The sequence below is a fragment of the Cnephaeus nilssonii genome, assembly GCF_951640355.1.
Source record: "Cnephaeus nilssonii genome assembly, chromosome: 1".
Taxonomy (NCBI): Eukaryota; Metazoa; Chordata; class Mammalia; order Chiroptera; family Vespertilionidae; genus Cnephaeus; species Cnephaeus nilssonii.
Genome location: NC_137072.1, coordinates 104,870,938 through 104,898,094, shown reverse-complemented (window position 1 = coordinate 104,898,094; position 27,157 = coordinate 104,870,938). Strand labels below are relative to the sequence as shown.

The 27,157-nt window shown below is 37.4% G+C and overlaps 1 protein-coding gene across 1 annotated transcript in view; it reads right to left on the bottom strand.

Moving 5' to 3' along the window:
* PPARGC1A (PPARG coactivator 1 alpha) overlaps window positions 1-27,157 on the bottom strand; it is a 100,900-nt gene that overhangs the window by 28,042 nt on the left and 45,701 nt on the right. The window contains exons 3-7 of the mRNA XM_079768994.1: window positions 14,601-14,795; window positions 12,477-12,599; window positions 11,402-11,606; window positions 6,921-6,966; window positions 6,738-6,811 (exon numbers count right to left, since the gene is read on the bottom strand). Coding sequence (XP_079625120.1) covers window positions 6,738-6,811; window positions 6,921-6,966; window positions 11,402-11,606; window positions 12,477-12,599; window positions 14,601-14,795 — 643 coding nt within the window. The remainder of the gene's footprint in view (window positions 1-6,737; window positions 6,812-6,920; window positions 6,967-11,401; window positions 11,607-12,476; window positions 12,600-14,600; window positions 14,796-27,157) is intronic.

The window sequence follows — 27,157 nt, the reverse complement described above, 5'->3', positions numbered from 1 at the left end:
TGGAAGGAATTCCTGACACTCAGAGCTGGCAAACGTTGCAATGTGCTGTAAAGGGAATTTGTTGGGTCTCTGTTCCTTGAACTCTTCGGGCCCAGGAATGGATTATATGATCTGTCAAAATCACTTTCTAATTCTCTGATGCTGTGGTTTTTCCTTTGAAAACTAATGACCACGGCTCATATTTTGCTTTGGTCTATTTCCCCAAAGATAAGTCGCATACAAAAGAAGTATATACAGACAGGGCAGAGCAAATTTATGCTGTTTGTCAATATCCCATCCAGCACAATGAACTTTTAAGTGGGAAGTTTAAAAAAGAAAATATAAAACTCCACATAAAAGAAGACTAAAAAGTTAAAAATTGATTGGTTAATGAGTGGGTTTTTGTAAATGCAAGTCCATTGATGTGCACTTTGAATGATTGCCCATTTAAACCGAGGAAAAACATTAAGTGAAAAATAAATGAGACCAAATTATACGCCCACTATCATCAAAACCATGGGGGGAAAATATATCAAAGGAAGAAAAAGATGGCTAAGACAGTGTGTTAGGGGGATGAGATTGCTGATTATGTTGCTCCTCTCATTTCCCTAATTAGTTATAAATTAGTTATATTGCTTTTTATTACTTGTAAAGTAATAACAATAAAACAACTTACATATGCATGTGCATATACATAGCCATGAAATTTGGGGGTCAGTCACTCTGGTCCCTAACCAAATTTCTCCCTATCTTGTGGTTAAAACCATCATCTTGTTCAGCTGACATTGCTTTGCCATTCCCATTTGAGAAACAGAAAGTCTAGTGCTCTGAAAATCTCCATATGCGATAGAGTTGAATGCCGTCTGCCAAAAGAGCATTCTCTTCTCTCTCATCTTGCTTTACTAACAGCTATTTTGAAATCACATTAGCTTTTACACCTGTAAAAGAGAAGTGTTTCTTTTATCAGCCCAAATGAGCTAGTTTGGGACAATCACAATGTCAGACCAGCTGGCGACACCTACTAAAGCAAACTTCCTATCTCATCCCTCCTGTTTCCCAAAGACTCTGCAGATGGGACAGAGGGATTATTCAGAAGGTCTTAGAATTTTGTTGACTCTTTATATATCCCCTGAAATGTTTGGAAAATTTCACTAAAATTCGTGAGAGTAAAGAAAAACAAGACATCAGAAAAGCTTGGGCAACAGCTTGATATGATTCTTCTGCCACAACCCAACAGATTAAGTTTGCAGACCCAGGATAAACAAATCAACAACACGGATGCTGTTTCTACCCTGTCCACCCCCCCTGCTGCACCTATGGCAGACATCACTAATTGATCATGACATTCCTACTGAGCACAGACTTGGCCTTAGAATCCTTCTCAACACAACGCTCCTGGCAGCCAATACCAATCAATGACACTTGGCAAGTGAAATGAAACCTATTTAACATAACAGATGTCGACTACTATCTTTAAAATCCAGGCTTCAGGAAAGAAACATAATGTCTAGTCAGACAGACCTGCTTTGAACCCTAGGTTCACCACGGAGCTAGAATCAACATAAAACTTTTTCCTCAACAATTGACTAGGCAGAGAGTAAAAAAGATGATGTCTGTGTGGTGCTATTAGGGAGTGCCTACGCTGTAGAATTTGTAGCAATAGTAACTGTTGTAGAGAGAATATCAAAGAGGACGTTTTCTACTTTGATTTGGTAAATCCCAACCCACACAAAAAGCAGTATATGTTCAATTTCATGGGGAATTAATGGGATTTTGCCATAAAAACATATAACTTCATATATTAAAGTGCCAAAGAGGAGATAACATTAAGTCAATTTAAGGAAACAGGTCAAGATCATCAAAAGATGAAAAGATGTGCAATGTCCTTAGTACATGAAGTTAATGTAGTAGTTAAATAGCTAATATTTATTGAACACATATATGCTGGTACTGGACCAAGTCTTTTTCATGTTTTTTTCTCATTTAATCCTCATGGTGACTCAATAAAATGCAGGTATAGTTATCATCTTCATCTGATGCATAAAGATCCTGAGAATAACAAAAGTTTCCTAAATTGACCAAAAGCCATACATCTAGATAGGGGTAGATTCAGAATTTGAACTTAGCTTAGTCCCGTATCAGAGCCAAGTTTCCTCACAGCTTCACTAAGCTACACTGTCTGTTTTTTGAAAATCAAGATAAATTACTTTTATTTGGAGCATTGCTGCTTATAAAGTGTATTGGTTCAGGTTAAACTACATGAAATTGCCATTTTTGTATGTCAAAAATGGTTGAATACTGGAGATTTTAAGTTTGAGCCTATAATTTAGTCCTTTGAGTCAGACAGTAATTTCATCTGGGAATTATAAATAGGGCTTTAAAATTGAGGAATCTCAGACCTAGAAAAGATTAAGGATATTGAAAAATGTTCTAGAAATAAAAAGATGAAGGAGGGAAAGTACTTGTGTTATCTTGCATATTTCCTTGATGATTTTACTGCCCCTGTCAAATTCCTTTCTCCTAAACATCTCTTTGATTTTCTTCCTTCTTGCTTCTACTCCAACAATATCTTCTCCCCTTCCTACCTGTATACTTCAAAATCTGATACACATATTTTTCTCCCTTAAGGCTCCCAAATTTACCGCGTGGAGAGCCCAATTCCCTCCAAACTCCTTTCTATGGATCACTTCACTCACTCACTGTATAATCAGATTGTTTTAATGCTTCTTTCAGTCCTGAACCGACTTTGTATTTCTTTTCAATCTTCTGTAATCATTATATATAACTTGAAGCCATGTTACAGGGTTCCCTTTGATAACTTTGTTCCTCTCTTTGGTGATTCTCTGAGGCATAACTGGTGTTGGTCACATTCTCCAAACACTACTACACAACAAATTTTACTCAAGGGTTTTAGTGGAGATGGAGATCATGTACATCACACATTTCAGATCCACAATATCTCTGCCAAAAAAGCAAAACAAAACTCTCCTCCACCAGTCTCCTCCTCCATACATCACCCTCCATGCACGTTCTATACTCCTTCCAGCTTTCCTCAGCATCCTCCAAGTTCCTCCTCACCCCTTCTTTTCCTATAGCTCTAAATTTCTTCTCTGATGCAATGCAATTTGGCCTACCACAGCTTCTCTGATTTGCATCTTCACACTTAAAACCACCATGCTAAACAAACTAAAAATACCCCCTGTGCCCACCTTTCTTAGGAGGTAACTGAACATTATAAATAATAATAAATGATATTTTCCCTTCATGTTTCTTATACAATGTGTTCTTTTCTCCAAACAGCCTATAAGCCCACACCTTAAACAGAAAAACATTTACTAGCATCTACTATGGTACTATGCTCCATGGATTAGTCTCTCTGTTTGACACTTGCTGTGCATCCATCAACCAAGAGCTATCATATTGCCAGCATAGAGCAGGCATGAAAAATATGTTGTTAAATTGATTTCCATTGTAGCCAATAATCTTTCAAAGCACCAAGAAAAAGGGATTTAAACAAGTAGAAGAATTCTGGTACACTGACAGAAATAAATCCACTGTATATGTTTTTAAAGATTATAAGTATTTTTAAAGTATGTTCGATAAATCTCTACCTGCCTTTCAATAGTGTATGCCACTATCTATCAAAATTATGACTAAATTGCTTAAAATTAGTTATCTATCAATAAGAGAAACATTCAAACTTCTGGTAAAAAAACCCAAATTAATTGATTTTTTATAACAACATAATCTCACTAATAAAAGAAATGCAATATAAATGATATGTTCATACACATAAATTAATAAAACATTTTAAAAACAAAGACACCCAATGCTATAGAGGAGGAAATAAAGCAAGTATATCCAAAGAGTGTTAATAGGATTACAGGTAGAAATACCCTTTTCAGAAAGCAATGTGGCAATATATATCACAAAGCCCCCAAATATTTATGTCCTTATATTCAGTATGAATAACTACTAGAAATTTATTTTGAGAAAATCAGAGTAAGACATTTATGAATGAAGATGTCCACTGCAGTAACAACCAAAATGCATAACAGTATGAATAGGTAAATTTAGATGTACCTACTCAAACTAAGGTTATATAGCATCCTAAAAGCATTATAATAAAGGACCATGATAATACAAAAATTCATTATTAAAATATTAATGGAAAACTGGGGAAGCAAATTCACATATATATGAATATATACAAAAAGATCACAGATATATAAAAATATCCATAGAAAACAATGGCATAGATATTTTTGTATCTTAGAACCATGAATAAATTTTCTACCAGTTTATATTATTAACATTTTACAGTAAAGTTTATTATTTATAATTAAAGAATAATAAAAATATTTATTTAATACAAATCTTGGTTTTGGTATATATATCATGGAAATTTTTTCAATACTCTTTAAAAGAAAGTAACTGACTAATACAACATTCTGAACATTCTTAGTTAATAGATTTTTTTCAGTTTACTTGTCAAAGGAGGCCATTTTTTCAAACCAGTTAATGTACATTATACTGGTGACTAAAATTATGTGAGAAAATAAAATATCATGTAAATAAAATATTAGCAAAAAAGTTGTTTCTATAAAAAGACCCATAAAGCCTAAACAAAGGGCTGTCAAATGTTGTAGATTGGGGCTAATGAAAAACACTGAGGAAAAATGAGGTCTTATCATTGTAATTTATATGAAAGTCATAAAAATCTAGAATGGTTCTACACTAAGACTACCACACAAATATCTTTAACTCTTTTCTCTCAAAAAGTAAGAAACAAAAAATGGGACCAACTACAATGCATTATTAGTGAGGCTTGTGCCAGAAAGATGAATGATTCCCCCCAGTTTGCCTACTTAAGTTCAAAGTAAAGGTTTCTGTTTTCCACCAAAATTTGATATTTTAATGTATATTTATGTTTTAAGCAAAAGTAAAATGACAAGACAAATGTATACTTTAATCAACACTTTGGCTAAAACCACCAAATACTCATTCTCATTGGTCGGATATGAAGACCTCTACTGCACGTAGTATATACACAAAAGAATAACTTATAATCATATATGTAAATTATAATCCATTTAAGCAATTATGTATGTCTATGATTATAGGCAAATATATATGTATGTATATGTGTGTATGCATTTAAAGATATATTTGTATATATGTATATATATGAGTTTATACACATACACATATATAAAATATATGTAAATACCATAAAATTAACTACTCTACTGCTTTACCAAATCATGCGATCATGCAATAGACCTTTCATATGGAGGTAATTTAAGGAACTCAAAGTGTGAAATTAAACTTAGCGATAATGACCACGGTGCATGTAGGCACCGTGGTTCTGGTCGAAAGCATCTTGTTTAACTTACTGTTCCTTTACCCTTATCAGCAATGGCCAGAGCCTAGAAATTTCTTGTTCAGACATTCTAAGGTTCACCTTCTGGTGGGGTTCAAGTCCCAAAACTTAAAGCTCAGTGCAAAGACACCATTTACAACCAAATCAGAAGTCTGCTTTGGAACTCTTGGTTTAGTAAGTTTCTCAGAGTTCAGTCCAAGTTTTTAGTGCTCCTTCCTCTTCAGTATGTGAATTCAAGACTGGCTAAATGAGTTCAGAAGTCCAAATGGTGAAGGAAATAGCTCTTCTTTAAAATATATATAAGAACGTTTTGTATTGGTGAATGGGTATATTTTCATTTTTCTCCTTTGCTGAAAAGATATTAAAATGGTAACATACAGAGGAGAGCATTGCACTATTAGGCACACCAGAGAGTGAGAAAACATTCCAAGTGAAGCATCAAGAAGTAGTAAACCTGGCTTTAAACCTTTGTTCCTTGCTTTCTCGCTCTGTGATCTTGGGCAAGTTACTCAACATCTCTGAACCTTATTTCTTCACCTAAAAAATGAGAAAACTACCACCATCCTTATGAAGTCTTATGAAATTAGCCCAAACCAATTACTTGCCTGGCACATTTATTGAGAAGGATATCAGTAAATGTTCATTTCTCCTACTACTCAAATTTTGGTGTCTTAATCTGAAATAGGGTTATTTGAGAATCCACAGCAGTAATACATATGGGGGAAGCAGGGGGGGGGTGCGGGAGGCAAAAGTAGGTTTATAATTGTGAGTGTGCAAAACAGTTTATTCTTGTATTATTTATTAATAACTAGAGGCCCGTTGTACAATATTCGTGCAGGAATAGGCCTTCCTTTCTCTAGCTTTGCTCCCGGACCACCCAGGAGCCTGCAAGTCCTTGCTCCCGGCTGGAGCACCACTCCTGGAGTTCCCTCTGCTGCCCCCTCCCCCTCATAGCAGGCGTCCTGCCCCTCCTGGCTGCTCCAACCTGCATATGCAAATTAACCCGCCATTTTGTCAGGTTAATTTGCATACTCACTCCTGATTGGCTGTGGGCATAGTGGAGGTATGGTCAATTTACATGTTTGTCTATTATTAGGTAAGATTGTATTATTTTCCATACAAACAACTGTAAACCCACTTTTGCCCCACCCTGTATACACCAGACTCTGGCTCAAGTCTGACACACAATAAATATTTTCTCCTAAAGAAAGTAAACAACTAGAAATATTTATAGACAACTTCTTATCCAATGTTGTTTGTTCTCTATTAATGTCATTAATCACATAAAGAAAACAATCTATTTAATATATATTCATCACACACACACACACACACACACACACACACACAATTGCAAGTGAAATGTAAGGCTTACCTGCAGTTCCAGAGAGTTCCACACTTAAGGTTCGTTCAATAGTCTTGTTCTCAAATGGGGAACCCTTGGGGTCACTGGAAGATATGGCACATTTATAAAAACAAACTGAAATGGAGTTGCTGTAGCCAAATGTATTAGAACCCCCTTCCCTTTCTGAAAATGGTTACATTTCTTAATACTTACTTTGGTGACTCTGGGGTCAGAGGAAGAGATAAAGTTGTTGGTTTGGCTAAAGGAAAAAAAAGGAAACTAATTATGAAATATTGAGTGTTTTTTTAGATTTGTTTTCTTGCTACAACAGTCAGGTGGGAAACTGGAAACTGTAAATCAAAAGTAAGAAAATCCCTAAATATTGGATCAAAGTCAGACAACAATACATTAAAAAAAATCCAAACAACATTTGTATCAGAAAACTACCATTCAAAAAACATACAAAAATCGAGTTAAAAAAAAAAAAAGTAGCATCCCTGTTAAGGATACCAAATGTGCATCATACCATCAGAAAGAAATAATGTTTTCTATTTGAATTTGGAATACAGTACACGGTTTGTTTAGACAAGAAAAGAGCAGAGTAACTACAAGATGACAGAACGTTATGAATATTCAGTTGATTTTTCTCTAAAATATATAATTTTATATCTAGCCTGAGAATAGGTTATTTGTAGGAGGCCACAGCTCACCCAATAACCATTCCTTTCACTAAAAGTGAATTGAGAGATTATGGCAAATTTTGGACATTGATCCAGATGGTTGAAAAGGGGCTCAGATTCTCAAATCTGATAAACAAGTAAAGTAAGATACTATGTTTATCAGTTCAGAGACCCAGAGCTTTGTAAAGAGAGCTCACCTACTTCTCTTTATGCTTCCTAAATTTTACCTGTTACAGAAGACATTTCCCAACTATAAAGGGTGAAGTAAGAATCTTCTTCTTACTCCAAAATTTCAATTGCTACTCTTCAGAAGTCTTGTATTTTGAAAAGAAGAGGGGAAAGCATAATGAGAAATGCCCTTGAGATATATATCTACATACCTATAATAATAAAAGTGTAATATGCTAATTAGGCCAGAAGTCCTTCTGGGATGAAGCCAGGGCTGCAGCCGCAGGATCCAGGCAGCTGCCCCCAACTGCCAGGGAGGGATCCAGGCAGCCAACGCGGCTGCAAGGGAGGGATAGAAGCAGCTGCCACGGCTGCAAAGGACTATTCTTGCATGAATTTCATGCATCAGGCCTCTAGTCTATATAATAAAAGCCTAAGCGACAATTAGGGTGTAACGACGAGAACAACCAATCACTATGATGCACACTGACCTGGCAAGCGCAGCAGCAGTGGCAGGAGCCTCTCCCTCCTCCTCCGCAGCTCTAAGGAGCAGCGAGCTGAGCAGTTAAGGAGCAGTGAGCAGGCAGGCAGTAAGGAGCAAGGGGTTCTGGGCTGCAAGAGGGTGCAGGCTGGGCTGAGGGACCCAATCCCCAGTGCATGAATTTCATACACTGGGCCTCTAGTTATTTATATATATGCCTATCTACAAAGATATATGTATACATATGTCAATTTTTTTCTCAGTAAAATAACTAACTTCAAAAGGTAGTCATTTAAATAATGAAAATCACAGAATTGAAATAAAAAAGGTCTTTAAAATAATCTTCCTTATTTTATGGGGGAAAAGCCTGAGAGAAATCTTTGAGATGCTGAAAGATATTGCCAGAGCCATAAAACTAGTTACTGGCAGAGTTGGCCCAGAATATGTTTCCTTTCTCCTATTATCAAAAGGGACTGCAACCAATAGATATTCAAGCAAATTAATCAACCCCAGTAATTAAGGTCCTTTGAAATGTGAAAATATTATTTATATCCAAATTAGGCTGAAATTAGGTACTTTACTTGGATAAATAGTAGTTACATATTTAATTTGTAGATTTAGATTTAGTTTTTAAACAATGGACTGGTTTCTCATCTATCCAATGTGCATTCAGTAATACGAAGCTCATGCTGTCTTCTGCAAATTAGGTACATTGAGTGATTGGCTTTTCCATATAAACAGATAAATGAACTGGTCTTACATTATTTTTTTAGTATATCTGATATAATGAACCTTTCAAAAAGAACACACTTATGAAGGAACTTTACCAACTTTTAAGGTGCTCAACTAATAATTACAATAATGCATGCAGGTTCTATAGAACATGTCTATCTATGAACTATGTGCTATCACACACAATAAAAGCACATGGAATATCAATCACTAGAATTCCAGTTTTCAAGGTGTGGAATTGGCTTTCTGAAATGCTCAAAGGAAGACCCCCAAAATTCTGGTAGTTGGGTATAGGTAAGGCCAAGGGCAATGGAAGGAGGGAGTAGGCAATGGAGATATTTAATGGGACCAAAGGCAACAGGAAATGAGGGCCATAGGGAAGGGTACAGCTCAAACCACAAACAGACTCTAATCGCTGAATATGTCCAGGCTCACAAAAGCTTACTAAAGGAGCACTGAATTGGTTCACTCAGAGTTTAACCCACACTGTTCCAGAGACTTTAATCCACACTGATCCTTGAGGGCAGGAATTCATCTTTTTTGTGCAGATCATGGTATTTTTAGTGAATGAATACATTAGCAAATGAATGAATAAGTGAATGAGTGGGACACCAACATGTGCCAAAGGCCAGACCATTATCCTAAGGAACTTGAAAGAACCTGACCTCACCATGTTACAAAGAACAAACAGGAAGTTCAGTGAGAAAAAAAATTATAATCCATTAAGAAAGGTGACCTCAGCAGAATCTCTCAGTTATCATCTCTAAGAGTTCACGTGTTTTTCACTTTCAAATTTTGATAATAATTTAAGTAACCCCTGAAGCTGAGCATTGATTTCCTGTTGCTTATTAACAGCCAGCCATGTTTGCTTTGTTTTAGGACTTTAATAACTACAAGAATAAATATATATATTGTCAAAAGGCTTTGTTCTGGGATAAACTCTTTATGCCTCACCACAGACATATACCTTAAAAAAACAAACCACATACAGCATGTCTCTTCTATAGAATATTTCCCCCACAGGCCAATTTAGTTCCTCACTGCCATGGTTTGCAACAGTTTACAGTAATATTTAGTGGTAAGCAAATTTAAACATTGGAAAAAAAAAAAAAAAAAAAAGAACCTCAAAATCCAAAAGGGCCAATTAAAGTTCCAAAACAAGACCTTTAAAATGTGCTGCTGGGCTGGGTTTACTGACTCCAAGGCTTCATCGAGCTCAGGACGTCATATTCAGCTCCAGAAAATGAATGCATGACTAGCAGAAGGTGGAGAGGAGCAGTGACTTCTTCAATTCACTCACTAGAGCAAGCCCAGCTGGCTTTTCCTCACCTGAGGCCTTAGACAGCTATGTGTCTGTCCCCCAGCGGACTGGTTCTGCTCTGGGAAAATCTCCTCCAGTGTGTGAGGGGCCCATCAGGCCTAAGCAAGCTAAGAGAATTTGGCTCCTGTCCATAAATATATTTCCCTGAACTGGCAGAAAGGGGTGGGTAGTGATTTTGAGATAGCCACCAGGAAAAACCTAACTGGGAGCCAGTTTAACATATTAAAGGAAGGTTCCTGAAAAATCTGGGCTTATGGTGAGCTGGGGATGAGAGAGGGAAAGTCAAAACTCTGGGAAAGGAAATACTGTTGAAAAGCAGCAGCAGCAGCATACCTGTGCAAAGCAATCATGGTTCATAACAGGGAGGCGGGGCTACCGCTCTGCAGCTGCACGGGGAAGTTGGGAAAACAAAAGGAAAAAAAAGAGGTGGGTGTTTATAAATACTATATTAGCAAAGGCCTACTTCCACTACAAGGATAGAGGTCAAGTTCACATAGAAACTGGGATATTTTTAAGCAACAGCAACTTTTACAAGTTTGTTTTGCACCTGTAAGACTAGAATATTTTGAAAGGAGGAGCCAAAAAAAAAAAAATTATCTCTGCCAAGAGAGGTTTTCCCCAAATCAGCCTGATTTGCCTCAGAAGCCTTCTGATAATGTATGGGGGTAATACAAAATCAATCTAGCTGTTTCATTTCATCTAGGCAATCGTTTCTTTAGATAGAAAGCAAATTTTTAAAATTCTAGGAATGTTCAAATCCTTATTTACAAAAAAAATATATATATATATATATATATCTGTGAGCCTAGCATGTACTCTTAAAAAAAAAATAGGAAAGAATGCACTTAATAACCACAAGAGGCTGCATAATTGTTATTTACAATTTCTTAAGGCACATACACAGCAAGTCAACAATGCCTTATTTTTTCCATTATTGAAAGAGGAAAAAAATAAAAGCTCTGTAATGAATCAGCCCAACCTGCCCAGAACTTCAATGACCTCAGCATTTCAGAGCTCATGGAAACCTCATCTGAGGTTTCAATGCTCCCCCCTTCGTCACCCACCCACTCGGCTAACATTTCAGGGGCCATTGGGTGATTGTGAATCAGGCTGCATATCAGCTAAATAGGATATGTTCACCCCGTGTCCACGGAAGGATTTTTTTCCCCCATCTACAGCGAAGTGCTGAATTCTCTTTCCAGAGTGAAACTGTGGGAATGGAAGCCCGCAGTTTGGGCATCGCCAGCTCGGTGTATGCTGGCTCTCCCTTCGGCGCTCTCACCCACAGAGTATGTTTTGGTCCCCAACCTACCTTGTAAATGTTGCGACTGCGATTGTGTGTGGGACTTCTTTTTGGAGGTGCATTTGTCTCTGCTGCTGTTCCTGGTCTCTGTGGGTTTGCTGTGAGGAGGGTCATCGTTTGTGGTCAGATACTTGAGAAGCTCTGAGCAGGGACGTCTTTGTGGCTTTTGCTGTTGACAAATGCTCTTCGCTTTATTGCTCCATGAATTCTCGGTCTTAAAAACAAGGCATAAAGAAAGCTAAAATTAGTGAACTGAACCTTAGCAGAATGGATATAGGTTTTCTGAAGAGATGAGATTTTCAATGAAGTGTTCAGTCTAAGTGTACTGGATCTATGAGCTGTGAATAATTGTTTGCAGAACAAGGAAAGAAAATTACATTTAAAATTCCTAAATGACATTTATGCAGCTTTTTATTTCATTTCTCCTACATTTCAATGTTCTTACTCAGCAACATGTAACTAACAAGACCCTACAGCGCCTTTACTGTGAATAAAAAAAAAAAAAATAAGCTGGTTTAAACCTTAATTTGCCACTGATTGCCAGAGCCCAGTATTCACAATTCTCTTAAGTACCCCTTAACGCTCCGTTTTCACTCACAGTGAATGGCAAGACAAACATTGTTTAATACAGCCCGCTAACCGAATTATGTCATTGCCAGCATTCCATCCAATTAATGGCAGAGACGGATCTTTTGCGGTGATTCCAGAGCAATCTTTCTCAGGTTGGACAGCTGGCAAAACAGCAACCCTGCATCTTGAAGTCACTTATAGTTAATACCAGCCTATCAGCAAATTGAATTGTAGCCCGCACTGCTGCATGTATTAATAAAATGGGCAAGGAGCAACAGACGGCAGAACTTCCATTCCAATTGTCCAAAGACAAAGTGTAAATGGACTCGGCCTGGTTGAAAGCGGCTCGAGTGCTGCTTTCGGACACCCATTTCATAATCGGTTTCAGCACTGTGAAGCAGCTGCAGGTGCCAGCCCCATGAACACCACAAATAAGCCCACGACTTGTTTTATAGCTTCAAGCAAAAAACCCTCTGTGACATTCCCTCCTGTGTTAAAAAGTTTACTTTTGTACCTTAACGACTGCAGGGTTTGTTCTCATCCTGTGACTATGGTTTGCATGGTTCTGGGTACTGAGACCACTGCATTCATTATAACTTAGCTGAGTGTTGGCTGGTGCCAGTAAGAGCTTCTTAAGCTAGAAACATATCAGAGAAGGGGGGAAATAAGAGAGTTATGAGTCTTCTGAGCATTAGAATACGTTATTAAAATTTCAAACTTAAAATTCAGTAGTTGTAATGATAAAAAAGTAATTCTATCACACCTCAGCACAAAAGCACTAACAAACGTGTATTTTAAAAAACAAAGAAGAAGTTTGGCATTATACTACCACCTGTGAAACTACTTCCTTTTCCTACATTTGAGACTTAGTGTTGTCTACCTCAATATTTCATTTATATAAAGTAAGGCGAAAGGATCTTCCTAACAGGATTTCCAAACCACTACTGGGTGGGGAAAGCTGCCTTGCTAAATGAGGATTTGGGACCTGGGGAGGGAATATATGAACATTTTCCCATCAATAACCCAAATGAATCAAGTGGCAATAAATTAAAGATTCTGTGATGTTCTGAATCATGTTGCATAATAAAGTATAATACTTGACTGATTCAAGGAATACTTGGAATAAAAGAATGGCTATCTTTGGTGAAGATTTGTAAATAGCCCTAGCCAGTTTTGCTCAGTGGATAGAGCATCCGCCTGCGGACTGAAGGGTCCTGCATTCCATTCCAGTCAAGGGCACATGCCCAGGTTGTGGGCTGCATCCCCAGTAGGGGGCATGCAGGAGGCGGCCAATCAATGATTCTCTCTCATCATTGATGTTTCTATCTCTCTCTTCCTCTCCCTTCCTCTCGGAAATAAAATATATATGATTTGTAAATGAATAGTCAGGAGATGTGGGTTCTGGCTTAGACAAAGAATTTACTATCTTTTGACCTCTGTTTATTTGTTTAACTTGAGGGTCTTCTAGGACCTCCCTGCTTAGACATGTAGTATGACTCTAGGTCAACAGCACCTCCTAGTTGAGCCAAATGTGTGGGTGAATGTAAAGAAATCAGAGTCCTAAACAGCAAAGCCAACAATACTGACAAATGGAGAAAATGGGGAAAAATAACAATCACTTATGAGAGATTTTCTTCTAGACCAGAAATCTCAGAAGGCAAAAGAATACATGTAGAGTTTCCATATGTTTACATGCAGTGTTTTTAACATTTAAAAATGTAGAAATGGGCAAGAAACAAACTCTAAATGGCAGGTAGAAGCACATTACTAAAGTTTGAAGGATGGCATTCTGTAATTTACATAGTGTGTTCTTGCGTCAGATTTATGGCAAATGACAAATGGCTACCACAGATGAGAAGGTAAAACTGTGTCTTAGAACTAATAAAATTCTGGTCAAGCACTGCATTGAAAGGAAAATTCACTCTTCATTGCCAACAAATTCACTCTTCATTGCCTACCATAAATTTTGGTACCTAGGGTTGCAAGTGTGCTATTACTTTTCAATCTTCATAAGAATTATGGATCAAAAGCCTTAAAATATTACATACCCCTTGATATACCTCCTATTTCTAGAATTGCATGCATAAGAATAAAACTACAAATATGTCAATTATTAAACAATTTATAATAGTAAAAAATAGAAAAAAAAAGACTAAATAACCTCATGGATTAATTAGTAAATTAAAGACATCTTTGAATAATAAAATACTATACCACCATTAAAATAATGCATACATTTAAAATTCACAAACATGTCAATACTATATCTTAATGAAAGAGATTTCAATTATTTTGCATATTAGAAGTTATTAGAAATTACAGGTGAATATTTAGTCTGTTCTCTTTGGTTTCTACATTTTCTAAATTTCTACCATGAATGTAAGTAATACGAAGAAAAAAAACAAAAAAGCATTGACACAAAAGATAGTTTAAAAATGCAGTTAGGCTCACATGAAGACTGTATTGTCAATATGTTTAAACACAGAACAACAGAATTTGCAACTTCAAGCATGTTTGGGGATTGTTTTGGCATCAGTCTAAATTAAAAATCCAGACCTTATTGTTACTACATCATACCCATGCAGCGGGTAGCCAGAGGCAACTCCAATTCCTGTTAAACAGTAGGAAGGGTTCTTACTAGAGACGGCTCTTCTGCCTCCTGAGGCGGAGGGGTGCCGTCAGGCATGGAGGAAGGACTAGCCTCATTCTCAGTGGTCACATCTCCATCTGTCAGTGCATCAAATGAGGGCAATCCGTCTTCATCCACAGGGAGACTGTCCAGTGTCTCTGTGAGAACTGCTAGCAAGTTCGCCTCATTCTCTTCATCTATCTTCTGCAAAAACAGAAGACGACGTGAGTGAGTTGACATTGGGAGATGGGTAACACTATTAATCAGCGTAGATTGGACATGTTTAGCCAGATGAGTAAGAAAATACATGAAATTTTGAATGTTCATGCCAGAGCACTAAGATCACATCTTCCTTAAACTCCAAATTCACTTTTGGTCTGAAACACACAATTAATTAATACCTCTTCTGTACCAATTTCTGATTGTTGACCTGTCCAATTTAGCAATTTATTATGTCAGTGCTTAATACGGCTGTATATAATTCTGTCTTGTTCGCGGCTATTTTCCACATGTTTATGTCTTGTTTCCCTAACTAAAAAGATGTGATTTAGAGAGCCTGAGGCAACTTGAGAGAATTTTGACCATCATCTCTTTAATCCTACACTGTTCTGCCAAAATGTGTAGAACACTCTGCTTGAACATCACCAGAAGCTAAAACTATACCAAGAGAAACTACACTTTTATTATTTCAGTTATAATCTCATCACTGAATACTCCCCAGTCGTTTTTTTCCTTAACACCTTTCCCAACTTTAGTCATAAATTTATAACTGCCTACTGGACATTTCTACCTGATAATAGCTCCCTCATCTCCAAACTCAAACTTACTACTATTTCCCTTGAATTCTCATGTTTGGGTAACAATTTTTCAGACCTAAACTTTGGAACTACTTTAAGTACTCTTTAGCTGTTCAGTCGCTAAGTACAATCGTACTTTGCAACATCTCTTAAATGCTTTCATTTCTGTGGCCAAGGGCATCTAGTGGAACCTTACTTCTAGTGCTGGATCCTCCAACCATTCTCTAAATCATTTTTTCACATTCATTCCCACAAACACATTCTTGAAAAGCTGTTGTTCACTCCACAAATATTTTTGACCACTTATTCTATGTCAAAACCATGTTAGGTGTTGAAGGTACAAAGAGAAACAACACAAAACTGCACCCCTCTAATACCTCTCTGGTGGAAGGGAAGGACCCATAAACAGTTTATTATAAAGGATAGTATTTATTTCAGTGCTTTCAAGCCCTCCCAAACTGGAACTTATGCACTTTGTTTATAGGGAAATGTTCTATATTAATTATATTATACTAGAGGCTTGGTGCACAAAATTCATGCACAGGTGGGGTCCCTAGGCCTGGCTGGCAATCAGGGCCAATTGGGACAGGCCAATCAAGGCCAATCTAGAAAGAAAGCAATGGTCGCCAGGCCAGGCACAGAAGGAACAGGCGTCAGATGCCAACACTGCCATCATTGGCGCCCAGCCACGGTGCGGTTCCCCGCCTCCCCCCCCTCCTCCTTCCTTTGCTGCCATGCCTCCACTGTGATGGGCGGGCAGTGGGCCCATCAGGGCCTGCCAGCCAGGGGGCGGGTTTGGGGCACAGGAGGTTGGCCGCCAGCCCCAAGGAGGGAGCTGGCCCTCAGCACCCCTGGGAAAGGGGCCATGTCCATTGCCACCCACCCCTGGTTTCCTGTCACAGCCCAGAGGCGGGTCCCAATTGGGCAATCAGAGCCTGCCAGCTATAGGGAGAGACCACAGGAGGTTGGCCAGCAGGCCCCGATCAGGCTATCTGGGCCTGCCGGCCTGGGGGAGGGACCATAGGAGGTTGGCTGGCCAGGGGAGCTTGGCTGTGGGAACACACTGACCACCAGGTGGCAGCTCCTGCGTTGAGCGTCTGCCCCCTGATGGTCAGTGAGCATCATAGTGACCGGTTGCTCCAGGCGTTCCTTTCATTCCAGTTGCTTAGGCTTTTATATATATAGATAGCTGGGCACATAGTATAGGTAGTCACTGATTACTTGCTAAATAGTTCACTGGTCTGCATTTATTGCATAGGATATACGTTGTGTATATCACTTTCTTTTCCTTCTTTTAGCACTTCACATAGTTTATCCAATTTGACCTATTTCATAGGTCCTTTTTAAAGGTTCTGTGTGCTATGACATTAACAATAGCTAAATTATCTCATACAGGTCCTATTACAAAATGCACCTAAGCTGCTGACATCTAATGAAGCCAGCAAGGCCCACACTTCCTTTCTCTCTAGCAGTGAACTCCAGTTAATTGACCTGACAAAATTACAAGAACCACAGAATAAGACAGCTAATCAGAAAATCAAATTGTATCACTGGAGAAATTAGGCAGGTCTTTATCATGTACACATTCTATTTTCACATAAAAATTGTTTTCCCTCATTACTGATCAGCCCCCATCCAGATTTCTTTCTCTTTTGGATTCAAGATGCCATGAAGAGCTATTTGCTACTCAGTGGACTTTACTGGGCATGTTTTCCATTTGCATAATGCCCCACTCTAATGCCTAATGCTGCTGGACTGGACGGCAATGTGTGTGGAGTGACAACTATATGAGTTTTAAGACTCTAATGCACCAGAAAAATGTTAACTTCAAAATGGCACTACTTCCAACAACTGACCAATTCCTTAATATCCAAATTGCTCAATTCAATAATAAAACTTACTGAACACCACTCTTTCCCCCTCAGTTCTTCTGTACAATATAATTGTAATAATAAAGATACTGAAGTATATTCCCTTATTTTCTAGCCAGGATCATAATTTGATATCTAAAGACTCCAATCTTCTTATTTTTATTTTTATTTAGAAATCATGTACCGAAAACCAAACCAGGTTATTAAACTGTTCTGAATAAAAATTATAATAAGATGAAATATATATTATATAAAATATTCCAAATCATGAAATTTATATTCTATAAATATCCCATATTATCTAATAAAGATAATTTTGAAAATGTTTCAAGCACAAACACACATATACTTTTAATAAATTGGATATTTTCCAGGTGTCCCAATTTTATAAATGTTTATTTCAAATTTAAAAATAGCTCAAGAAAAAAATAGTTAAGAATATTCACTAATAAATAAGTAATTTTGTTTACACCAATAAAAATTTTGTGTTTGGCTTTCCTGAAATATGACAAGCCTCCAGTTGCTTTAATCACATAATACAATAGTGCTTTAGTTTTATCCCTGGTGTAAACAAACTACAATAATTCCAATCAAGTCAAAATTACAAAGATCACTTAAATTAACCAGTTTCCCCCAAAATTCATTAATAAGCCTGGATGAATGTATACCAAATACAATGCCAGAAATACTGGAGGTTGATAATGTTATAATTATTTTACACGATTTGATTAAATGGCCAACTATTTTAATTCTCCCTCTACTGGAGCCACAATGAGGGATAAGTGTTATGGGATGGAAGATTTTAATTGTGTATGAGTGAGTGTGTGTGTGTGTGTGTGTGTGTGTGTGTGTGTGTGTGTGTTGTGTTGGGGTATGTAGGTAGAGCAGCCTGGTGTTCAACTATTATGGACCAGGAGGGCTTTAATCAGTAAGTGTCCATTAGAAGTAATTTAAACCTCTTAATTATTATCCCTATATGTGGATGACTTAGAGATGTTCCAAGACCAATTATTTTAGGAAGATCCTTCTCTAATTAAGAAGAAAAGGATGTTATTATTTCAAATTCTCTGCTTTCTTTAACCATAAAAGACTGGGGGAAAGTCTGATATTATCAATGAAACTTTTCTGTTGAAGCTCAACAGATATTCCTACATGTAAACTTGAGTGGACATTGCCCCTAACCATGGCAATTTCAATTAGTTTACCATGAGTTTCAACAACCAAACACCCCCACAAAGGCAATGGATGTGACAAAAAAGAACTCTGTTAAACAATGTCACTTTTCATTATTGCTTTGGTCCCAATTGACAGAATATACAGGTCAAAGTTGCTGCAGAGGAAGCTCACTGAGCTAGTAACACATGTCTGTTCACAGGTGACAGGTCCTGGAAACACATTAGTCAGTAAAACAACATTGCAAGATAACCATTCAGAGATTCAACTCTGATACTGCAAATTACTGTTCTAACAAAACCATACTTATTAGCTTCAAATAAGTTTTTATAAAAGAAAGAAAAGCAGCACGGTGAGGAGAGAGCAGATCACCAATTGAGTAGTGGAATAGAACAACACAAATTGAGCTCAGCCTTGCAACTGACCACTGATGGGTGGAGCAAGGTACAAACCAGCCAATAGGTATCTCCTCCATTGAGCTCTAGAGCAATCAAGCAGCATTTTCCATGGTGGGGTTCAGCCTTGGGCTCTCCTTACACAATGCTAGTCTGCTGCTGTTCTTCCCAACCTAAATAAAGGTCCATGTGACTGTAACACTTCATTCTCTAAGGGCTCTCCAAGAATAAAGAAAGCACATCAACAATAACTCATTCAAGGTATAAAGAATTTCCAGTGACAGATGATACGCATACATGAATATGAACAACCCAAATTTAGAAAGTGCAACAATTCCAAAGCAATGTCATATCCTTAATAAATGAGAGTTCAGAACAGTCAACAAAATCAGAAAGTTCATGACTGCTCTTTGGGGACTGCTGGGTCCCGATGTGACCTGTACAAAGTGTGCTGTATTTCAAAAGGCACAGTGGAAGGAAGGAAAATTCTGCCCCTTCGGGTGCCCAGAGTCACCTCAAAATTGAAATATTGGATCCAGTGTATAATCACTGGGCCCTCTTCCTTTGTGAGCAATTGGCAAAAGGATCTCCCAACTGGTTACATATTCTGGGACGGACAGTGCATTCCACTCGTCCAACTACACCTGGAGAGGGAATAAATCCATTAAATTAAAGAGGAGATCAGGGACTTTGAAGTGCTAACCGACACCTGAGGGAGAAACCCAGAGTGAAACCAGCATGTGGTATCCCCAAGATTTCTAAATGCAGGCTATTATGGTGGGACCATGCCTTGCTCAAGATAGTCATTTTTTCCACCTCTTGTAGAATTGCAATTACACTCTGTGTCCCTAGATTCTCACACTCGCTTGATCTCTGTTTGATAAAAATAGTTTAATAGCCATTTAATCACAGCTTCATTATCTTAGCTCTCTTAATGCGAATTAGGCCAGGAGGATTCTTGCTTCCTCATTATTCAAATCATCAATAAGACGGAAACAGTGGGATCTTCTTATCACTCATTAATCAGTTTCAGTATCTTAGGTACTGTTTACTCAGAGATCAATCTGTGTGAGAGGTCGCTTAACCTCTCTGAGCCTCTATATTTTACTATATAAAGTTTAAGGATATTATCTGCCTATTCCTATTATAGAATTTTTTCTGCACTCATAATTAGTAGGGAGATAAAAGGAGTAGACAATGGCCTGAGAATTTCTGAAGAAGGTGCTCAATAAACATTTCAGTGTACATGCCCATCTTCTCAATTACCCAGATTTGAATTTCATTCTTTGAGCAAGATCTACCACTGACTTTTAGCACTGGGCCTGCTTCCTCCTAAATACCCAGCATGCCTTGGGGTTTCTCCTTGCCCCATCCTGCTAATTTGGAAGCAGCTAATGAAGACAAAATTAACTCCTACTTTAAGAGAGGCCTAATTAGGAAGGGAAATCTGCTACAGGAACATCTGGTAATGTATTCTGAAGCCAGATATAAATTACATTTTTGGATTATCCACTATTTTGGATTATTTGTTCTACTAGACCCCCACCAGAAGTTGAAATAAATAAGTGAGAAAGCAACTTTATGATACATTTAGGAGTTCAAATAAGGACTACACTTGATCGTAGGAGTCCGTTTCCTGAATGTCCGTACGTAAAGTTCTGTACCTCAGTTTCATGCACAAAAAGCCAAAAAAACTTGTGCATGTATAAATTTTGGTTTTGATGTACAAAGTGTGATTCAAGATTTGCAAGTAGCTGAATTTGCAATAAAGAAAAAAATTTTTCCTGAAATAAAATGTAAAAAATAACAATTTAGACTAGACCACTGAAATAGAATTGAAGGGTTTTAGCTTTCTTTAAAAAACATTTTAAATAGTGCAGATACCATGTTGCTGATTGTCTATTGTGCATGTCCACTCAGTGGTCTGAGCCTGTACCAAAAAGGTTGTTTAATATTTTGAATGCCTACTTTCAAACAACACCGTTTCTCTCTTTTCCTTTTTCTTCTCTTTATCTCCTTGAATGCTTCTCTTATACCCAGGAAAGAGCACCCAGAGTATGTCTTCCCACCTTCTTACACCCCAATAGAAAATGGGCAGAATCCCCACATGATGCTTCTTATATATTACTAACTTATACCCCATGCAGTAGGAGGAGTCCCTAAAATGAACCATGAGCTTTATGTTTAGTATATGGAATAAAGGGTTTTCAAAAGGGGGTGGGCACTTGAAGGTAGGATAAAAAGGATGTAAGAAATCTCTAGCATATATGTGCAACAGAAACATAATCAAGACAATAAAGACCACAACATATTGTGTTATACATGTCTTATAAAAGCACTTTTGTATCTATTTATTTCTTACAAATGCCCTAAGAGTTAGCTTATTCCCCTATAATTATTCCCAGGAGAGATAAGCACTTTATGTGACAAGCATTTGCCCTGGGGGATACCAAAGTTGCCAGAATTTAAGGTTTTACTGATTTAGTGGCTAGTAGAAAGAATGCAGAATTTAATTTCACTATCTGGGTAACTCACCATGGACATATAGTCTACTTAAAATATCATATATGTAAATGTGTCTATACATAATATCTCATACCCCTCCTGACACACATAAATTTGCATATCAAGTGCACATATTTAGAATCTACACAAATACATTTCAATCTTTTAAGTGTAGTCCCACATATTCAATTGTAGTTGACTATATAAGTATATAATAAGTACATGGATTCTTCCTTCCAATTATCTATTCTAAGGAAAGCAATGATGATACACTGAAGATAATTCCCACAAAAATAAAATAAAATGAGAATCAAGTGGAAACAAATATAAGCAAAACTGAATTCTCTCCTCAGATCTATTTAGATCTATTGAAGTCTATATAATTCCTGTTAATATCAATGCTTCCATTTAAGTAGGTAAACATGTACATTCACATCTGTCCTTCAGCTCCATTCTAACTTAATAGCATATATTTCACACTCATGAGTTAATAAGCATGTACTGAACATGTGAGATTCATTCCTCTGAAGAGATTACATGAGCTAAAAGTATAAAAACAGAGGTTCAAACGAAAGATCTAAGAAAATCAGAGTTGATTCACTCAAAATGAGCTACTTAGGGGGTGTGGGGGAAGGAGAGGGTTTCATTCCATTTCTCAAAACACATCCTCAAATTTACTAGTAAATTAAGAGAAAAACAAGGCACTGTGTAAGAAAAACCAACACCACCAGCCTGGAAGTCAGAAGAATTGCTTCCGGGTTCATTTGCACTATTATCTAGCTGCATGGCCTCACATGAAAGAAGTCAACTCTGGCTGCACTGGGCAAACCAGAAAGATAATCCTATAGGTTCCCAACTAGCTTCCCTGATTTCACCCTTGCCATTTTCCACCCCATCCCAACAGTCCATTCTCAACACAGAAGACTAAGTGATCTTGATAAAACCTAAGTCATATTGTGGCCTTCCTTTGACCAAACCATCCATGGCTTCCCATATCTCTAAGAGTAAAAGTGAAAGTCTTAAGAGTGACCTACTAGACTAGGATCACCATATACTGTATCATCCAAGCCAAGAACATTTTTCTGAGTGAGGGGGTGTACTATAGATAATCCGCCACTCAGGGGTTAATCCAGACAATTGTGGGCTAACTGAGATGTATGGTTAGTGATCCTATACTAAGATCCACATCATCTCATACTGTCAACACCCCCATTTATCTGTCTGAATCCTTTCCAATCACTCTGACCTCTTCATAAGTCCACAAAAATGTCAGGCATTCTCCCTACAAAAATGTCAGTCATTCTCTTGCCCCAAGGTCTTTGCACCTGCTGTTTCCCCTTGCTAGAAAGATCTTTTGCCAGATGGCCACATGGCTTCCCCCTTTATCCCCTCATTTACTCAAATGTCATGTTCTCAGTGAGACTTTCCCAACTATTCCAGGCACATTCTATCTATCTTCCTGGCTTATTTTCCCTTTGACACTTATTTCTGTTACTCAATATAGATTTGTTTGTGATCTACCTAAAGTAGAAGGTCTGTTATGCCTAGCTGATAAACTATTAAGACACTTGGAATATAGTAGATGCTTAATTAAAATAAAGAAGGATAATAACTAAAAAGTCTAACCAGTCCTAAAGTAGCTAATGAGACTTTTCATTTTCCTACTGTTGTCATTGCTGTTTGGTCTGTATAACCCACTTCTCTCCAGATGTATCTTAGTAATGTTTATCTTAGGCTATGACTTAAAATTAGCTTGCATTCAGTTCTCATACACCATCTGATAGGTCAGGCAAGTAGCCAATATATTCTTAGTGGGAAAGAAGTCAATATGAACAGCAACAACTACAGAGGAGCTAATTCTGAAATTAGTCCCAAAGCACTGAATCTGTAAGAATCAATGAAATGTCCATCTTTTATAAAGGAAGAGGTTGGGATGCATCTTGTCAAAGCAGAGAATTATACCAATTCTAGTGTTTGGGAGGACACTAGAATGCATCATCAAGCAATTAATTTGCAAATATCTCAAAAGAGCCAAGATGATTTAGGAGAAAAAAATCATGCCAGACTAACTTACTATCTCTGTCCATACATCAGGCTCCCTAATCAAGAGAAAACAATTGATGTGATTTATCTGGACTAGAGTGAGCTTCTTCATTCAATACTACATAACACACTCCTGGTTTTAGCCAGAGGTTTTTTTTCAAACTATGTTCCATGGAACCCTGGACATCCATCCAGTGACTGTAAGGATTGATTATAAATATTGTAATACTAGAGGTCTGGTGCATGAAATTTGTGTATGGGGCAGGGGGAGTCCTCTCAGCCTGGCCTGCACCCTCTCACAAACCAGGACCCCGTGGGGGATGTCCGACTACTGGTTTAGGCCTGCTCCCACTCCAACCACTGGCAGTCGGTCCCTGTGGGATCGGGCCTAAACCGGCAGTCAGACATCCCTCTAGCAATCTAGGACCACTGGCTCCTAACTGTGTGCCTGCCTGCTTTCCCCTAACCACTCTGCCTGCCTGCCTGATTGCCCCTAATCACTCTGCCTGCCTTCCTGTTTGCCCCTAACCACTCTGCCTACCTGCCTGATCTCCCCTAACTGCTCACCTGCCTGCCTGATTGCCCCTAACCGCCTCTTCCTCGGCTCCCGCCACCACAGCTTCGTCTGGAAGGACATCCAGAATGACGTCTGGAAGGTTGTTAGGCTGTCTGGTTAATTAGCATATTATACTTTCATTATTATAGATATTTTATTTATAAAATTGAACTCATACACATTATAATGAGTTTGTTTTTAGAAAGCAATGTGCACACTCAAATGTGTTACTTTTTCAATGCATTAGAAACCACTGCTACATTAACCTGCCAAGATGAATCATTTTGTGTTGGTCTCAGGAATAAAAATATCTTGAGAAGTAAGGGTAAGCAGGTTAAAACCTGAAGCCATTTACAAATACTCATTTCTATGAAGCAGAATTTTCTCAATCCTCTTTGATCAAAACAATGTACAAAATAATCAGTTGCTAAGATTGATATAAGATACTGATTATCATCTTAAACCCCAATGTCACTTTTTTTTCTGTTCATTTAAATAGTGTCATAACTATTACAACAGATAAATGTTACCTTAATTTAAAAAATAGTCAATAGCATCTGACCTTTACTAAGTGCTTCTATGTGCTGTTGAGGTAATTTCTTTCCATGTACTATCTCATTTAAACCACCCATTAACCCTATTATTAGCTCCAAACTCATGGGGCTAATGGGAGGCAGGCAGAGTTGGATATCAAAGTAGAGCTATCTGAAAAAATCCTGTTCTCACTCCCTGTATATATTGGAATTTAATGAAAATTATTAGAATAAAAATGGACATAAATACAGGCTAGTCTAATCTATTTTCTTATCAGTTAATTATCAACAGATAAAAACTAAGCGGGGACATTCAATTCCATTCCATAAAGCAGAACTAGTCTTCCATGTAGAACAAGGAGGTTGCTTTTATTTAGTTATTTTTTAATTTATCTTTATTGTTGAAAGTATTACAGATGTTCTCCCCTGTTTTTCCCTATTGACCCTCTCCTCCCCATTCCCACTCCCCACCCTAGGCTTCATGGCACTATTGTCTGTGTCCATGGGTTATGCACATATGCATATAATTTTTTGGTTAATCTCTTGTCTTCTCGTACCCACTCTTCCCTTCCCTCTGAGATTCGTTAGTCTGCTTCATGTTTCCATGTGTCTGGGTCTATTTTGTTCATCAGTTTACTTGGTTCATTAGATTCCACATATAAGTAGATCATATGATACTTGTCTTTCTCTGACTAGCACAGAAGGAGGAGGTTGCTTTTAGATTGCTTCTCACTGTGTATTGCTGACCCAATGTTACTGTGTAGTCTACCTTTACTCCTACTGGTAGTGGTTTGCTCTCCTACTGAAATGTTCTTCCCTTTCTCCTTCATTTGTTTACATAATTCCCTATGCCAAAGCCTACTTTAAGTGTTCCCTCTTTAAAGGGATGCTTTTCAACAAATCCAGCTCATACTTGTATCTTCAAGCTCTTAAAGCCTTCATAAGAATAACCTGGATCCCTGGACAGAAGTACAAATTTCTGGGTCCCATTGCAGAACACAAAATCCAAATCTCCATATCAGAGTTTCTAAACTTCAGTAATATTGACATTTTGGGCTAGATAATTCCTTTCTGTGGGAGTCTACCCTGTGCATTTTAAGATGTTTTACAGCATCCCTGGCTTCTACACATTAAATGCCAGTAGTACCTCCCAATTATGACAACAAAAATGTCTCCACATATATTGCCAAATAATTGCCAGAAGGCAAAACTGCCCCCAGTGGAGAACTGATTGCTTGAGGAATAGTCCAGGATGCTGAAGTTTTAATGAGCAGTCAAGTGATTCTGATAATCATGTAAGTTGGTTAAGTTGCTGTTTTGTGGCTGTTGAACAGTGTATATATCAAGTTGGAATTTACAATTTCAAGTATGCTAGATTTATCCCCTCTAACACATGCAATTCTAAAAACTCTTAATAGTTATTAATAACATATTTTTATTTATTTGATGTGAATTCTTATTCCCTATATTTTATATTAATATGCTTAGATGTTTCACGATATATGCTTCCTTGTTGATTACAGCTTATTGTTTGTTAACTTCATACCTTTCTTTTTGATTAGTCATATGCTATTTCATTCTTTCTATTGCCAATCATCCTCCTCTTTCTTCAACATTTTCTGACCATCACAATTATCATAAAGTTCATTTTGGTTAAAGTCTATTTGATTACATAGACCATACTAAATAATTCTTGAGAATTTTCCTCTAAATACTGTCACAGAATTTTTAAACATTTCTCGGCTTCTAGAGATTTTTTTACAACTCAGAAAGGGCATAAAAGCCATATAAGATTTTTTATGTTGTTATGAAAGAGGCAGTGAGGCAAAACACAGACTCTGAAATTAGAATGCCTGCGTTTGCATACTGAGTTCATCACCTACAAGGTGTGTGATCACCAGCAATTTGCCTAACCTCTCCGTGTCTCCGATTTCATGTCTGAGAAGTATGTTATAATCATAAGATTACATTGTAGGGACATTTTGAATATTAACTGAGCTAATCCATACATGTAGTGCCAATCAGTGCCTGATGTGTAGTGAGGACTATGTTTGCTGTTATTACTATTGCTGTGATTATATTATTGTCCTCATCCACTACATTGAATTCAAAATAAGTGAAACAAAATGTGGATTTGATGGGAAAGAATTCCATAGTAAAGGGAACATTAAAGTTAGACTTTGAGTTGGGGATAAGGTATAAACAAATGAAAAGGAAAGGGAAGAACATTCTTTCCTTTATAAGGGAAGCCTACAAAATATAGAGATTTTAAGTATAGTATTAAAATCACTAAATACATGAATGCCCAGAAATCCTTACAATTCATATAAAGGTCATTGCCTATCTGTTACTTGTTGGGGTTGCTAAGTTAGAATTAAAGAACATATTTTTATATAATCACTAGTTGCTTGTATGCTTATTGCATAGAACAACCACCTGTAATCCACACCAAGATGAACTATGACATCTACACTTGACACACCCTCAGCTCTGCACACATTTGCAGACCTGTACCATATTTATTGCATATTTACAGGTACAGATATATTTATTACTTACACATATTTAATGAGTGCATACTATGTGCTATAATGTTTTCTAGGGAATTTTAGTTTGGAGGAGAGAGGATATCAGAAAATAAACAAATGAGCCCCTTCCAATATATGTATATGGAGCTATATATCTATATACAT